General features: G+C 34.8%; 1 protein-coding gene across 1 annotated transcript in view; it reads left to right on the plus strand.

Moving 5' to 3' along the window:
- LOC125241472 (elongation factor 1-alpha 2) overlaps window positions 1-18905 on the plus strand; it is a 38307-nt gene that overhangs the window by 5818 nt on the left and 13584 nt on the right. The window contains exon 5 of the mRNA XM_048149983.1: window positions 5773-5918. Coding sequence (XP_048005940.1) covers window positions 5773-5918 — 146 coding nt within the window. The remainder of the gene's footprint in view (window positions 1-5772; window positions 5919-18905) is intronic.

The raw sequence follows: 18905 nt of genomic DNA on the forward strand, positions 1-18905 counted from the left end.
TACATTAGAAAAAATACCCACAAAACAATTTCCACGGTTTCGTACAGTCTTATTATAAAGTCTCTCTTATATTTATATTGAAAGAAATATTTACATTATGAATATATAGTCTATATACATACGTATAATACTAGGCGCAATTATATGTAGTTTTTAAGGTAACTACGTAGTTTTTTCCCAAACTTCAATTTACCTACTCGTTTCCTGTCTGATGTCAGTGGGCACTTGGGCAGGCTGGGAGTATGTAGGGGAGGAGTTTCCAAAACTATGAATTTCACATACATGTATACCTAGGGTATCAAATGGAAGCTGATTATATATAATACTTATAGTACTTATTAAGATTCATATTATTAAATTAAAACGGGCCTTAATCGCGTTAAACTTACGTTTTATATTTAACCCGACGTTTCGGACATGACATTACGTCCGTGGTCACGGGTAGACTGGCTGGGAGTTGTATCAACATCTTCTAGCTGTACGAGTTTTTCGAACTACCCGCACTTGATTGTCATTCAGTCACTTTTACGCTAGGGTTGCCACTCTCCCTACATACAACACTCACGACATCCGATGGTATGGGACGGGAAGTTTTCTCACGTTTACACTTGCTAATCACTGGATTCCACGAAGATGAAATCCCTTGCCCTTCATTTTGATTGAAATTGCGATGATTCCTGATTTCAATCGCTTCACGTACCTTCCTGCTATAGTAAAGACGTTCAGTTGAAAGGACTTTGGGATTATGCAGTTCAATCCAGTGGTTTGGTCCTGACTCTAGCAAATGTTCATTGATGCATTGCATCTCAAAATTTACAATAGTTTCCGAATTGAACATATTAAAATAGGGGTTTACAACTAAACTAAAAATCGGCGTTAAAGTAATATGTAGGTAGGTACCACAAAGTAAAGACAACGTGCTAAGTCTTGTATAGACACCAAAAAAATTACTTAGGTAATCGAATGAAAATTGTGAAAATGGTCGTAATGATGATTGGTACATTATTGTTAGTCAGCGTGGTTATTCAGCAAGTAACAGAGCAAATTTCAAATTTCTGGTAAAAAGTAAGAAAGTATGTGTCCGATTAACTAAAGCGCGCCAACAATTCTACATCAATGTGCTCATATAGGTACTCGTACAGCTGTGTGCAAAATAATAGCAGTCAATAAGAAAATGAAAACTAAGGGAAAACCATAATTGAAAATCAATTAATTCGGAATTTCCTATATCATTTTACTTAAGTACTTAACATTGATTCTAAATTTGTGTGCTACTCTGCGGCGGCGCCACCATAATGAAATTCAACTAATTATATGTTAAAATGATGTTCGTAAGACGTACAGTATGTACGTATAATGTTATGACTGTACCTATAGCGGGAAACGAAATAATGGGCTTTTATTGTGGCGCCGCCAGGGAGCATACTCTGCAGCGGCGCCACTCAGTTCTCATAGATAGAAATGACATCATCTGCTTTTTTCTCATGGAAATTGATGAACCAATGCTGTTTATTATGTACGTATTGAAAAAATTACTATAACTTAGTAAATGTATGTACTTTCGGTAATTCCGCATTCCGCCTGAACGGTATGAGCTAGTATGTAAGGAGGTGTACCTACGGGTAAGCGAGAGGGAGATATGTTCCTTCCCGCTCGCTCCCGCGCTTTGCGCGTTTCGTTCTAGGTTTCAATAATTATTATTAAATTTATGCCCCTGTTGTACACTTTGCTTTTCACTTCGATTGCGAGGAATTATTATTATATATTTTTCTCGGCAATTTACACCACGAAATTGTCGTAAAGCGAAAGAACATAATAGGTACATAAGATAACCAATTCCCGCCAACTTTTTTTTCAACATGTGATCAGAGTTTCAGACGCTTGGTTTTTTGCCAAGTCAAACATTTTTTAAACGATAAGTAATCGAATCCTATTTTATTTTATTTACTTAATTTAATGACAGAAAATACGGAATTCTAATAAATTATAGCAAAACTAAAATAACCTATCAAAGTTTTGTCACCTACACAATTTTATTGCTCAATAAAATTTTGCAAATGTTTTAACTGTTTGTCTCTTGAGACCGATTACCTTAGTCTTAGGCCGGCACGGCAACAGACAGTCTTAAAATTCATAATTTGATAAAGTCATAATCAGTACAAAAATCAGATCGAGTGCACGGAGTTACATATAATTTCGCGACTGTCCACACACACTCTTGTTTTTTAAGATTATGAATTTTAAGACTGTCTGTTGCCGGCCTTAGAAGAAAATTGTACCTACTTTATGCTCTAGAATGTAAAATGCGATTTTATGTCATCTTCGCACTACATAAAGGTGCACTTTTCGAGCATGAGAAGTGAAAACGAATTTTTTTTGTTATACTTATACAGAAATGCCTGCCAACGATACTATATTTATATACTATGATTACTAAAATAATACTCTCTTTAAAAAAAATTACATTATGTAAACACTGTCAAACAATTTAAATCTGTCAGTAAATAAGAACAAAGAAAACTATTTTCATCCTTTTCTATAGAAATAGAAAAGGATGCACAATTTTATTGAGCAATAAAATTGTGTAGGTGACAAAACTTTGATAGGTTATTTTATTTTTGCTATAATTTATTGGAATTCCGTATTTTCTGTCATTAAATTAAGTAAATAAAATCAAATAGGATTCGATTACTTCCCGTTTAAAAAATGTTTGACTTGGCAAAAAACCAAGCGTCTGAAACTCTGATCACATGTTGAAAAAAAAGTTGGCGGGAATTGGTTATCTTATGTACCTATTATGTTCTTTCGCTTCACGACAATTTCGTGGTGTAAATTGCCGAGAAAAATATAATTAATTCCTCGCAATCGAAGTGAAAAGCAAAGTGTACAACGGCGGCATAAATTTAATAATAATTATTAAAACCTAGAACGAAACGCGCCGAGCGCGGGAGCGAGCGGGAAGGAACATATCTCCCTCTCGCTTACCCGTAGGTACACCTCCTTACATACTAGCTCATACCGTTCAGGTGGAATGCGGAATTACTGAAAGTACATACATTTACTAAGTTATAGTGATTTTTTCAATACGTACATAATAAACAGCATTGGTACATCAATTCCCATGAGAAAAAAGTAGATGATGTCATTTCTATCTATGAGAACTGAGTGGCGCCGCTGCAGAGTATGCTCCCTGGCGGCGCCACAATAAAAGCCCATTATTTCGTTTCCCGCTATAGGTACAGTCATAACATTATACGTACATACTGTACGTCTTACGAACATCATTTTAACATATAATTAGTTGAATTTCATTATGGTGGCGCCGCCGCAGAGTAGCACACCTAAATTTGATTCAAACTTTATTTCAATAATATTGTAAGTATAGAAAAGTGGTCATGAAAAACTGTATTTTTCCCCCTGTCTAGAATAGTTTTAAAAATGATATACGTACCCAATGGAAAGCATACAATCTTATTTTATTACAAGTAATAGTATCTTGTCTACAATTTTTGATCGCAGTGCATGTACAGTGTACACCCATCTTTTCCAGAAAAAAAATTTCTATGTAACTATCCACTTCGCCAAATGTACCAGTAGGTCCATATTTCGTTTTTTTTTGTTGCAGTTTGAGTTCAACTACTTGGTTTATTTGCTAAAGTGAAATTAGTTAAAGCAATGACTAAAAACACCAATTAGTCGGTCTAACTTCATTTATTTTATTTATTTATAAGAAAATATTATAACACTATTTCTGGATGAGATGGGTGTAGATGTAAAACTTTGATTAACATTAATAGACAAGTTATTACAGTATAATAATTGAATACAATTGTTGCGCTTAACTTCAAACTTCGGTAAATCCGTTCTGCTTTAAGGTTGATTATAGAAAAAAATATATTATGATCTGAAAGATAATCAACCTTATAGCAGAATGGATTTACCCAAGTTTGAAGTTAAGCGACACCATTGTATACTTTCCATTGGCTATATCATTTTTAAAACGATTCTAGACAAGGGGTAAAATACGGTATTTCATGACCACTTTTTTTACTTAAAATATTATTTAAATAAAGTTTGAATCTAATTTAGAATTAATGTTAAGCACTTAGTGTAAAACAATAAAGGAAATTCCAAAAAAATTGATTTTAAATTATGGTTTTCCCTTAGTTTTCTTTTTCTTATTGACTGCTATTATTTTGCACACAGCTGTACTTACCAGAAAGGAAACTCGTGATTGTCGGGAATACCCGAAAAATAAAATGAAAGGATGTTTTTATTCCAATTATAATTTAAAAAAACAGAATATCCTTAAGGAAATAAGCAACACAGCAGTTGTTTTGCGTACGGAATTGGGTTATTTGAAAGGCGCTAAGTAGTCGGTAAAAATCATGGAAGTATATTTTGCATTACATTGAACTATTCATCCATTTGATACCCTACACATGTATGTGCAATGCATAGTTTGGGTACGATATGCAATATCCGCAACGTAAAATAGTCCGTGGCGGGCGCCACTGTTTCCCCATCTCCCGGTAGTTTTGGAGACGGATACGATGTCCAACAAAGTGCTTAAAATTCGTAGCGGTTTTCATATCTGAACTATGTTCCCATAAAGCAAAGCACTAAGATTCTGTGCACTGTGCGGAAAGCCACATCCATATTAGGGACCATTCACACTCACATGTCTTGCGGCGCCCAACGGACGTCTCCGCCACGCCGCCCGATTGTAATTCAAAAAACGTCTCCTCAGTACATTTTGTATAGGAAGGACGTAAGACGCGCCCCCTAGGGACAATGGGGCGCGTCTTACGTCCTTCCTATACAAAATGTACTGAGGAGAATTTCGTGAGGATTTCGTAATTTACATACTTAATTTCTTAAAACTTTACCTGTTCAAAATTTAATGGCTTTGGAAGATAGGTTTTTGAATTTCGAAGAGAGCGGGAAGATAAATACCTACTTAATTGTCGCGGAAATGATCCGAGATTACAAATATAGCACAGTCAATGCCAACTTGCACCTTTTACTTGCATTCCATTCGACCTTCGGTACAATCGTCCGGTTACTTCCCATTGAGTCCTATTAGACTAAGAGCCCAGAGGTGCCAGACCTTCCTAATTTTGTCGAGGATGAATCTTTGTGATAATGTATTTAGTATCGACGTTTAATGTGTCTGCATACAAGGTTTTTAACCCTAACTTTCTTTGAATTCTCAAGGCTGATTTTATGTGTTAGAAAATACATATATATATGTTTAAAAAATCCGTCGGCCATGACTTTCACGAGACACTTGAGTCTCCATAATTTACCCTAATTTCTCAAGCTACGGCCGGCGGAAATGACCAGGAAATGGTGATTATCAGTCTGATGTTTTATAGTCAGTATTTTGTTCGTGTTGGTGGAGTGAACATTTTTGTGTTTACTCGGCGGCAGAGTTTGTTTAACCTTCGTGACTTGAAACCCTCGCAACGATCAAGATTCCACTTGAATATATTGAAATCTTTCGCTTGCTCGGGTATCAATATTGGCACGCGCGGTTAACATATTATTACAGGATTTTATTTAAAATTTCATTAGGTCGCGCACGTTTACGTTTTGTTGACGCTGTCATGTGTCAAAAATGTGAACTTACAGCTCCGGGACTATAGTCGACTCCTATATGTAAAGCTAAACATTTTTGAAGTAGGTATAAATATTATTGTCACTGAATTATTAGACGATGTATATTTTAAATATTCGTTGGCATGTCTCGAAAATGTGAATTTTGTACAGGCTACAACCCGGCAACCGTGGCGTTCGTGCCCATCTCGGGCTGGCACGGCGACAACATGCTGGAGCCTTCCGACAAAATGCCGTGGTTCAAGGGGTGGACTGTCGAGCGCAAGGAGGGCAAAGTCGAGGGAAAATGTCTCATCGAGGTAACTAATATTTGTTTTTCTACTCGTCGACTTTAATCTGTGTTGTATAGTCTTTGACGCTTAGTCAACTATAAAATTTCATTACACTTCACTTTAGTTAACTGAAAAAAATTCAAAAATAGAACTTCTATACAAGTTCTATACTCATTTGCGATACCTGGCAATTTTTTCTACATCTGAAACACATTTTTAGGGTTCCGTACCAAAAAGATACAAAAGAATAGTAAAAAAAATACCGCCCCCTCTTATCTCCGAAGTTTACCAACATAAATTTATGAAATTTACACCAAACATTGCCAATTTAATGAATATTACAGGAAAACCGGCCAAGAGCGTGTCGGGCCACGCTCAGTGTAGGGTTCCGTAGTTTTCCGTATTTTTCTCAAAAACTACTGATCTATCAAGTTCAAAACTATTTTCCTAGAAAGTCTTTATAAAGTTCTACTTTTGTGATTTTTTTCATATTTTTTAAACATATGGTTCAAAAGTTAGAGGGCTTTTTTTTCCTTTAGGAGCGATTATTTCCGAAAATATTAATATTATCAAAAAACGGTCTTAGTAAACCCTTATTCATTTTTAAATACCTATCCAACGATATATCATACGTTGGCGTTGGAATGAAAAAAAATATCAGTCCCCACTTTACATGTAGGGGTAGGGGGGTTCCCTAATAAAACATTTTTTTCCATTTTTTATTTTTGCACTTTGTTGGCGTGATTAATATACATATTGGTACCAAATTTCAGCTTTCTAGTGCTAACGGTTACTGAGATTATCCGCGGACGGACGGACGGACGGACGGACGGACGGACAGACAGACATGGCGAAACTATAAGGGTTCCTAGTTGACTACGGAACCCTAAAAAATAAAATCGTACACGTATCTTTAAAACTTTTTTTTATTTATAACTAAACCTTTCAGATTTAGCAGCGTTCCCACTTATGCGTCGCGTGTCTCGGGGCGCGCAAAGGGCGTCCGCGCCACGCCACCTGAGTGTAATTCAAAAAGCGTCTCCTCAGTACATTTTGTATAGGAAGGACGTAAGGCGCGCCGCCAAGCGGCGCGGCGCGCGCCCCGCCGCCGCCACGCCACCTGGGGCGCGTCTTACGTCTTTCCTATACAAAATGTACTGAGGAGACGCTTTTTGAATTACACTTAAGCGGCGTGGCGCGGACGCCCCTTGCGCGCCCCGAGACACGCGACGCATAAGTGGGAACGCTGCCTTACATTTTCAATTTCATATGTGTGGTGGTGGTGGTTTCATATATATTATGGTGTTTATTGTACCTGTATTTTTTAACAAAATAACAATGAAATTACCTGCTTTCAAATAAAGGCAAAATGGTTAAAATCGGTTCATGCAATAAACAATTATTCCATAAAAATCTGACTTTATGAATAACATTTTGATGATTCAACTATTGAAAGTTTGTACGGAACCCTCGGTGAGCGAGTCCGACTCGCACTTGACCAGTTTTTTTTATCTATCGCGTTATCTACCAATCAGAGACGGTTATTGATACAACGGTGAACGACGCTATTAACATTAATTTTGACTTGAATGATGATATTTTTCGTCCATTGATGATGAAGATGATGACTCATAGAAAAAGTATTGTATACAATAGTGATATAATTAAGCTTTTCACTCTCGAACCTCGTACGTACGTACTAGGATACCCTAGCAAGTGGAAGATTCCAATATTCACAATTTGAAATCTTGAGCGTTGCGAGACTTGCGAGGGTTTCAAGACACTTAAGGTTAAACAAACTTTGCCACCGAGTGAAACACAACACTAACACAGGCAACACAAATAAAATACTATCTGTAAAACTTCAAATGACATCAAATCCATCCATAAGTATATTAAATATGTATAATTCAAAATCATCATTTATATGTATATAAAATGTGAATGGGTGAATCAACTTTTTCTTGTCTGTTATTGCCATGGTTACGGTCCCCTGAGTCCCGCTGGTTTTATGCAAAATTATGTTACTGAAATTATGCAAGCATGCATGTAGTCCACGTTTGTAGGTGGTAAATTAAGGAAAGGGCTTGTTAACACCAGAAAAATGCATATTTGCATAGTTTAAGTAGCATAATTTTGCATAAAACTTTTAAGTCCCACTTACGCTTGACTGTGATTTTTATAGGTTTTCCTGTAATCTATATACCTATTGAAGGGTACGTCGTGTATTTTTTTGAAAATTTTACGATTAGTAGCTTCGGAGATAAGAGGGAGATTATTCCGGTGGTCATTATTTGCCAATTATCTTAAATTACTTGACTAAACATTTTTTTTCTACTCCCGAACTGTTATTGTCATTTACTATTCCGTCTTTTAAACCCTACATAAATGTCTATTCCCCAAAGCGCAGTAAAGAAAAAAATGAAAACGCATTGCTTGGCTCTGTAACCATGGCAACGCCCATTGTTATAACTTCTAGAAAACTATTAAAACTAAGTGCATGGTCGTAGAAGAAGCATTCTATGCAACGGTGTTTAACTGAGTCAAAAAATACTCTTCGTTATTAACAATTTCCGGCTTCGTCTCAAATTGTTACCCACGCCACTCGTCTTTTTTGACCTCCTTTAGACGCCTGTTGCACACAATATTATAAATATAGTTATTTGTTATACAAGGATGCAAAGTTGTATTTTAACGTCGTGTCGAATTGAAAAAAGAGCAAGTGAAAGGATTCTATACTTGAACCATGAGCGAAGCGAGTGGTTCGAGAATAGAATCCTGAACTTTGCGAGTTTTTCAACACACGAGAAGTAAATAGTATTTTTTCTACTCGTCGACTGTAATCTGTCAATTAGGACACCACAGACGTTTAGTGCTAACTTTTCAATGTTGGATACTCTATGGCAGTTCCGACTCAACTATAATAATAATCTCATTATAGTTGACTTTTAGTTAACTGTAATAATTTCAAAAATAGAACTTCATACAATTTCTATACTAATTTGCGATACCTGGCAAATTATCCTGCATCTGAAATACATTTTTTTTATCTGTCGCGTTGTCGGCCAATCAGAGACGGTTATTACAAACAATTGGTTGCTAGGTAATTCGATGTTGATACAACGGTGAACGACGCTATTAACATTAATCTTAACTTGCATGAATGATGATATTTCCGTCCATTGATGATGAAGATGATGACTCGTAGAAAAAGTATTGTATACAATAGTGATATAATTAAGCTTTTCACTCTCGTACCGTACTATTAATTTAGGCCACTCAGCAAGCTTCGTGCTTAGCTTATTATACAATCGTGATATAATACACACGAAAAGCTTTGTATTATATCACGATTGTATTATACAATCATGATATAATACAAAGCTTTTCGGTCGAGTACCATGTTTAGGCCACGAAGCTTGCTGAGTGGCCTAATAGTACGGTACGAGAGTGAAAAGCTTAATTATATCACTATTGTATACAATACTTTTTCTACGAGTCATCATCTTCATCATCAATAGCGATGAAAAAAGCCGGAAAATTCCCGGTTTTTTTCCATTTCACTTGTTTTTTTCAGAAATTTATAGAAAGAAACCGCGAAACTTTCGGCTCGTATTTTTCGGAAAAAAACGATTTAAACCGAAAAAAACGAATTGAAAAAAACCGAATGCAGTTTTCAATTTAAAAATTTCAGTTAAAAAGTATTTACTTGACTTTTTAAAGGTTTTGAAACCTTTACACATTGCTTTTTACTACTGACGGGTATTTGATGGCTGAATTCGCCGAGTATGCAGAGAGCAAAAGAAGGCTTTTGGGCAAATGAAGTTATTTGGCGGCCTGTCATGAACATAACCCCACTGAGTTGGTGGTAAGGGTGATGTTCTACCAAACTACTGTCAAATATTGCGGTTAGATTGCTCAGTATTCCTCCATCGTCCGCCGCAGCTGAGAGAAATTGGTCATTGTTTGGACGGACACCAGAGACAGAAATCGGCTAATGCCAAAGCGTCTTAATCTAGACAAGCGGTAGCGTGTCAAGCCAAGTTCAAGTAACAGAACTGGCGAGCAGCACCGTGTGTTATTACACGAACCATTTGGAGCCACTTTTGACCCCCTCATAACTCAAAAACTATTTTACATAAACGTGTCAAATTTGGCTCATATATTGGGACATGCGAGATAGACATATTAATTAATAAGCGTTCTCTAGTGGTTGTTCACTTCGACGAAAAAAGTCGTCGAAGTGAACAACCAAGGCATTTATCATATTATTGAACTTGGCTCTCATTTCACATTTACGTTTTTGATGGGATAAATTAATCTTTATTCGGGCGAATTTGCACCTACAAACGGACTACACCGACCACATGGAAGAAGAAATAACTGAAGTATATGATGAGAGTGACAGTGATTTGAGTGACTAAATAAATACTTATTTTAATAATGTGCTCGTTTTTTTCCTAATAAATTAACTTTTTAACAAAAAATAAAACCGCCTTCAAAAAAAAGCGTGTTACAAAACACGGAGAAACTAAAAAGCCAAAAATAATAAACCTTCGAATTCAGATTTCTTATCGGATTGCAATAATCTAAACATCCAAATTATAAACAAATCAATTATTTTTGTAGTCGGTACCAGACCTGTTTGTCGCCTTGCTATTTCCTGTTTGCCCTACCCAACCATACGCAGGCTGGTCCCGACTCCAAAAATAATTGATTTGTTTATAATTTGGATGTTTAGATTATTGCAATCCGATAAGAAATCTGAATTCGAAGGTTTATTATTTTTGGCTTTTTAGTTTCTCCGTGTTTTGTAACACGCTTTTTTTTGAAGGCGGTTTTATTTTTTGTTAAAAAGTTAATTTATTTGTTGATTTTTAGTGGTTCCTAGTGATATTATATGTATCAGTCCGAATATATGTACAGTAGTGAAAGAATTGTCCTTTAACTCCTAACCATTGAGGAGTTGACCTTCCATCATCAGCTCAGCCACATAAAATTATTACCATCAGGCGCAAATACTGGTGCACCTTTGAAAAATACACAAAAAACATTACATGTGCCTATAACATTTGAAGAGTTCCCTCGATTTCTCCAAGATCCCATCATCAGACCACGACTTGGTGCCAATGGGACCATCTCGGGGTTATACCCGTTCGATCAAAAAAAAAATTTTGAAAATCGGTCTACGATTCTCGGAGATATCGAGTAACATACATACAAAAAAAAAATAAAAAAAAAAAACATTCAGTCGAATTGAGAACCTCCTCCTTTTTTGAAGTCGGTTAAAAAACCCGAAAAAAACCGAAAAAAACGAAAATTTCATAAACTCCTGAAAAAAACATTTGTTTTTTTCCGGTTTTTTCAACGCTAATCATCAATGGACGGAAATATCATCATTCATGCATCATGCAAGTTAAAATTAATGTTAATAGCGTCGTCCACCGTTGTATCAACATCGAATTACCTAGCAACCAATTGTTTGTAATAACCGTCTCTGATTGGCCGATAATGCGACAGATAAAAAAAATGTGTTTCAGATGCAGAAAAATTTGCCAGGTATCGCAAATTAGTATAGAAATTGTATGAAGTTGTATTTTTGAAATTATTACAGTTAACTAAAGTCAACTATAATGAGATTATTATAATTGAGTCGGAACTGCCATAGAGTATCCAACACTGAAAAGTTAGCACTTATAGTTTAGTCTGTGGTGTCCTAATTGACAGATTACAGTCGACGAGTAGAAAAATATATTTCCACCCGTGTGTAACACAAAACTTTTCCCCTCACTATAGCGAAGAAAGTACAACGCAAAGAACGCGTTTCTCACTGCTTCCAGTAGTTCCACAGGTGGTAAATCATCTTCATCACTAGATTCAATCACTTTTATCAATGTTAAAGCAGAAAATTTTACTATATTCAAGGTCAAATTACTTTATCCACTAGTGGATAAAACGCGTTTTTACCCGTTGATATTAAAGGACAAAACACGTGTTTCCGAGCTAGTGAGGGGAAAAAAATATATTTGAAATACTTATAAAAAGCTCTTTCATTTGATATGTATACTTAAGATATGTACCTATAATACCTATATAGTTCAGAAAACTTTGATTTTTAATTTTCATTTTTACCCCCCAAAGTGGCCCCTATAAGTAATTAAATTTTACATGTCCGTCTTTGGGTCACAGGTTTTCAAGTTAATCGGTTCAGTAGTTTTTGAGAAAATTGGCTGTGACAGACGGACACACAGACGCACGGCGAGTGATCCTATAAGGGTTCCGTTTTTCCTTTTTCGAGGTACGGAACCCTAAAAAACAAATAATAATGTAAACATTTGGGGTATCATAAAATAAAATAATGTAAACATTTGGGGCATCATAACAAAGAAAAGAAACTTGGTAGGTATCCTGCCTACAGTGTCTACTATCTATTAAAATTGTGGTACCTACTCATTTCTACTTGGTTATTAATTAGCCAAAGGTCATCTAGCTAAAGCTGTGTTTCGGTACCGATTATGTAAGCAGGTAAGACTTAAATATAATATACACCTACGCGTAGTTTCAGTTTTCACCTAGCTGACCAATACTAACATCCTGATGCATTCTAAGATTTCTAAGGTATTTCCGACTGTTGTACTATCTCCAATATAGTATAAAAATCATTGAATATGCTGAAAGGTCGATCGCTCGAGTGGCAGACAGGCGGCTATCTATATTTTCAAAGTTCTGATGAATATTCTTCATGTTTATTTATGAGAAGCTATAAAACGAATATTTCCGTATTCTGCTGCACAAAAAAGTTTAATGTCATCCAAATAAGGAAAGAATGTATATTTATATAGCCATCTGGAATAATTTCAAAGTATTACTTAATTTGAACATCGTTCGTCTTAGCAACATTTTACATGAAAAGTGGAGTTTATAACTCAGTGGAAAAAAACGTTAAGGTTCAGTGGGCTAATTTTAAAAGTCACAAAAATCACCTTTATTACCATCACTTTAAGATTATACTTTCGAAATTCAGCATTTCTGTGGTTCGAAATTACCCCCACTGCACCTTACATGTTTTTCTCCTGCGGAATCGAAAGAGCTCATGATTCTGAGTAGAACCTACCATGGTTTGCAATAAACGATCTTTGATAGATAGAAAAGTAATACTGGGGACGCTATTGCACAACACCCTGCATTTTATGATTAAGCACTGAGACTTGGCACAGGTTGTTCCTTGGGTGGCCCTGAGTAGATAAAGATCGGGAGGCATCGAGAGCCCCCTTAATTTAGGAGGGAAGAGGGGGAAGGCTGGCGCCGCCGCGCTTCCTTTGAAACCATATTTCTCTAAAACTATACAAAATAGGGCATGCGATATATCATTTTCGGATAAATGAAGGACGAGGAATTCATTTTTGGAACAAAAAAAATGTATTTTAGAACAAAAATACAAAATAAAATGGGAAAATCTGAAAACGAGATTTTTTTTTATACATATTATTGCACATTTTATGAAAACTGTAATGGTTTTTTCTAAATAAAAAATATTATTTAATAGCTACATTTATCTAGTTTTAGAAAATGTATAATTTGTTATAGAAATATATTATAGGACGAGTGATAAAAAATAATTTACATCGCCCGATAGGGTGATTTGAATGCTCATTTCAATAAGTTTTGTCAATGATTTCAGGTATAATCACTATTTTTAACACATGAAAGCCGTAATCATTGTATTTTATGGCTATTTTAGTGATTAATGTACTTAAAATAAAAAAAAATACAAAAATTTTAAAAAATATGAAATTTGTGATAATTTTTTTTAACATTATCCTATTTTGTTCTTTCTACACAATATATATCTAAAAGCAATAAATATCAATAAAAAGCCACATTTATACAGTTTATAAAAATATATAGTTTGTTATATAAATATATTACGAAACGCGAGATAAAAAATAATGAAAATGAAAATTTTAATGTACGGGTCAGCTTGCATTATTCGATGAGGTGAGGTAAAGGTACTACCCGCTATGCAGTGGAGTTCGTCTAGTAATACAGAAATATACTTATTCTAATAACGTTTACACATGTAGGTATATCACGACCCAGTACAGAAAATTGTAAAAGTCCTATAATATAGTTTATTTTGATTGTAAAATAAAATTGCATGTGACTTATATTGCAAAAAAATGTCTTAATCACGTTCTCCTCTCCTAAAGCAGTTCTGCATGCATAGGCTTGAAGATTTTTTAGTTTACTAGCAGAATTTAGTTACTTCCTTTGGGCCCCCTTAAATCGGTTTTACCCATCCATAAAAGATAAAATAAAAATCGTCATTTATTCTTCCTTTCAGTATCAATGATAGTTAGTTATTGCGCAATAGTGCCATAAAAAATAAACTAGATTCGTATTAGCATTAAACATTAATGATTTTTGAACTAAGACATTGCTTTTGTACAAAGGAGAACCTCAAAAAATGGTCTGACTAGACGAAAACATGTGTATCGGGGCTACTACTCAAGGCTCTCAAAAAGTGTAGCTATTTTGAGTTATTCAAATAAAACAACATGAATAGTCTGAATTTAATTATGTATATATCACAACATCCACTGCATAAGCACATCAGCTCCGAACATTTAATTTAAAAAGTCTTTTTTTACGGTTGCACCTTACGCGGCACTGTTTTTTATTACACCTGCATCCGACAATTTCGAGGCATGTTTCTGCAGCAACAGGCAACGTTGCGGGCAAGTAGGCTCCCAAATCCCAATTGTTACAGACTTTCGTCCAGCCACAAGTAGCAAATAATGGCAAATTTTGAATTGGGTTTAATTGACCCCATAAATGGACACCTTGATATACCTATAACCCTTACAAAAATGGTGCAAGGCAGCTTTTGTCGGTGAAATGCTGTTAATTTGGCGGTCTTTTTTGGTTAATAACTATTTTCGGCACTCGTTAACCAAAGTACAGGACGCAGATCTGGAATAATAAATATGTCAAGTAAGAATTATCCATAAATTATGCAAATCATATAGATAACTACTATTTCACAAGATGTATTAGGATCAGATGTATATATCTGACCTATCATATCAATCGATCATTTCATGTAATATAAATAGTTAAATTCAGACTATATAGAAGTATGTTGTTTAATTTGAATTACTCTAAATAACTACACTTTTTGAGAGCTTTGAGTACCTTTACCTCACCTCATCGAATCATACAAGCTGACCCGTACCGTACATCAAGATCGCCCTGCCACGTCACTTTCATTATTTTTTATCTCGCGTTTCGTAATATATTTATATAACAAACTATATATTTTTATAAACTACATAAATGTGGCTTTTCATTCATATTTATTGCTTTTAGATATATATTGTATAGAAAGAACAAAATAGGATAATGTTATAAAAAAAGTTATCACATTTTTTTTTTTAATTTTTGTATTTTTTTTATTTTAAGTACATTAATCACTAAAATAGCCATAAAATACAATGATTACAGCTTTCGTGTGTTAAAAATAGTGATTATACCTGAAATCATTGACAAAACTTATTGAAATGAGCATTCAAATCACCCTATCGGGCGATGTAAATTATTTTTTATCACTCGTCGTATAATATATTTCTATAACAAATTATACATTTTCTAAAACTACATAAATGTAGCTATTAAATAATATTTTTTATTTAGAAAAAACCATTACAGTTTTCATAAAATGTGCAATAATATGTATAAAAAAAAATCTCGTTTTCAGATTTTCCCATTTTATTTTGTATTTTTGTTCTAAAATACATTTTTTTGTTCCAAAAATGAATTCCTCGTCCTTCATTTATCCGAAAATGATATATCGCATGCCCTATTTTGTATAGTTTTAGAGAAATATGGTTTCAAAGGAAGCGCGGAGGCGCCAGCCTTCCCCCTCCTCCCTCCTAAATTAAGGGGGCTCTCGATGCCTCCCGATCTTTATCTACTCAGGGCCACCCAATGAACAACTGTGCCAAGTCTCAGTGCTTAATCATAAAATGCAGGGTTCCCATACAAGACATAGCAATAGCGTCCCCAGTATATTATGAAATTTCTAGTACCGTACATATTTCGCCTTTTTAATGTATTTACAAAACATTGTGTGTAATTCGGAGCGTAAGAATATTGCAAACTTCTTGCGCGCTCTAACTAACTACTTAACTCTACCTAACTAACTACTATAACTAACCTAACTTACTTTTGTTACTTAGCAATATTCATCTTCCGCCCCATGCATTGATGTATCATTAGTACTAGATACACAGTCAGGCGAAAAAAATGGCTACAGTCAAACTCTAGATCTTACGAAAAAGTACAGAGTTGGTGACTTAGTCATTCGTTTTTTTACGTAAGTAATTCAAATGTATTGACAAATTATGTATAAACTCGATGCAATTTCGTGTTTTAGAATAAATTTAATTAATTGCAAAAATAAAGGATTTTCATGGAACAAAAAGGTACGGAGTCGCTATTATTTTATTTACATTCTACTTACATGCGTTTTCTTATACATGTGCCTATTGACGAAAAAGTAGGTAGGCAGTGTACAGTAGCCATCAGATATATGGCAACGAACGAGATGTTCAAAAATATCTGAACATACACTCACACGTTTTCTGATATATTTGAGTATATCTTTGCGATATATCTGACTGTATATTTTTAAAATACATGTAGCAAACTTGAAATGGCAGATTTCATCACTTTGTCTCGTATGTACTTTAATGGCGTTATATTTTAATTCAAGATTCCCTCGGGATCCCAAGGTGGTGACAACCTGACAACACCGTCCGTCTACATTACTAATTAAAACTTAACCAAATATACTCAAAATAAACTAAGAAATGCCATCAGCATCCTCGGTTAAGTGCCTCTAATATAGGCCTATATTAGAATTAAGTTTTTAGTTTCATTTATACTGTAATTACTCTGTATCTATTTTGTCAGGAAGTATTAGTTATTAGTGGTTTGAAAAGCAGTATGTGTCACACGGTAGCAAAATTATTTTCACCTTGGGCATTAACACTTGAATCCCTCATTACGCTCAGGATTCCATTTTAGAATCCCTCGCTACGCTCCGGATTCTATTATATAATCCTCCGCTACCTTTAGGATTCAATGTACGCCCTCGCCGTAAATTTATCATTTTGTTCCCCTGAGACACAATCTATTATTTGGGTTGTATTTATCGAAATAAATATTGTTGCCGGTTTTACAGGTGGTTAAAGGTTTTCACGATTGTTGTATGGGAGCCCCCTTAAAAACATATTTTATTTTGTTTTTAGTATTTGTTTCGACGATTCTTGAGATAAAGCCTGGTGACAGACAGACAGGCAGACGGACGGCTAAACGGAAAGTCTTAGTAATAGGGTATCGTTTTTACCCATTGGGTACGAAACCCTAAAAAAAGATTATATTTACAATGAAAACCTAGGTATACTGCCAATTTGGCAAACAAGTGAATTTGTTTATTATAATAGATGTCTTAAGTCAAACCTTGTATATAAAATGTAAAAAGTGTAAATAAACTTATTTTGTTATAAGAGGTTTTTTATTACTCAACGTGCCTAATATTATTTATGCGACTCCATGCATTCGATATTCTGATGACTTGTAGTTTCGACATTGATTGTTTTTCTAATGACGTTTCAGTAGTTGCCAGTATCGCGGTGATCGGACGAAAACGGTTTATAATTATGTTACTTATTTAAAAACTCGTATCGAACGGTTCACGAATTTGATTCTTACGGCTTACATAACAAATTCGGTTTTCAAAAAACAGATATATGTATTTTGATTTTAGGTTTAAGTTAGCGTTATTTGCACCTATCTGAATAAAGTTGGAATGTCATTTGAGGCCATTTTTTTCGACTTTTTTGTTCGGGACTGTGCGTCTATAGGTATATATTTAGTCTAAGGCCCCATGTGATGTACTACATATTACTGCAGTTGGACGTTAATTCCTAATCAGCAGGGAGCGTACTTTTCGTGCCGATGACATCAATTTGACGTCACGCTCCATATAGGGTGATCACAAATTGTTTTATTGTTAATTATTAATCAATATCTGGGCGACCGAGCTTCGCTCGGTTCTATTTTAATATATCACGTCTTTAGATAAAAAAAAACTCTTATAAATACAAAAACAAAAAAAAGACAAAAAACAAAAACTTAATTTCTGGCCGGGATTCGAAACCCTGACACCTACGATCTATCTGCGTACATTAGACCGACCTCGTGCGACTGAGCTACGCGGAATCGATGCGCGCGCGGCGAAATTAAGGACCATATTTTACGTTTACAAATGCGAAAGAAAAACTCATAAAAACTCGAAAATTCGCGTTTTCCGGGATCTAAGGCTACGCTAGATCGGTTTTTCACCCCCGAAAACCCCCACAAAACAAATTTCAGCGAAATCGTTAGAGCGGTTTCCGAGATCGTCGGTATATATAAATAAATAAATAAATAAATAAATAAATAAATATACAAGAATTGCTCGTTTAATAGTATAAGATTAGTCATCAATCATTTTAAGTTATGAATTTCTTTGCATGGTAATGAATGCAAGAAGGATGGTGTGCTTTACGTTAGAGAGAAATTCTCTTTTCTACGTATTTCTTGTAATGTGTTGTTAACAATACTATTTAATTAAATTTATTTATAAAAACAAATCAAATAATTTTATTCACGTTTCACATTTCAAGTAGGTATTATTTATGCCACATGTAAATGGACTACTGTAATTGAAGTAATTTGTATACGATTAAAATGATTGACGACTAATGATTAATAATTTACAATAAAACTATTTGTGATCATCCTATACGGAGCGTGACGTCAGATTAATGTCATCGGCATGAAAAGTACGCTCCCTGCTAATCAGTCTGTTAAATATGCTTGGTGCAAATCCTTTAATAAAGGAATACAGGGTAAATTGCCAGTAACTGGCAAGTGTCCCATAACTGGTCACTTTATACTAAAAATAAA

This window comes from Leguminivora glycinivorella, chromosome Z (genome assembly GCF_023078275.1).
Source record: "Leguminivora glycinivorella isolate SPB_JAAS2020 chromosome Z, LegGlyc_1.1, whole genome shotgun sequence".
NCBI lineage: Eukaryota > Metazoa > Arthropoda > Insecta > Lepidoptera > Tortricidae > Leguminivora > Leguminivora glycinivorella.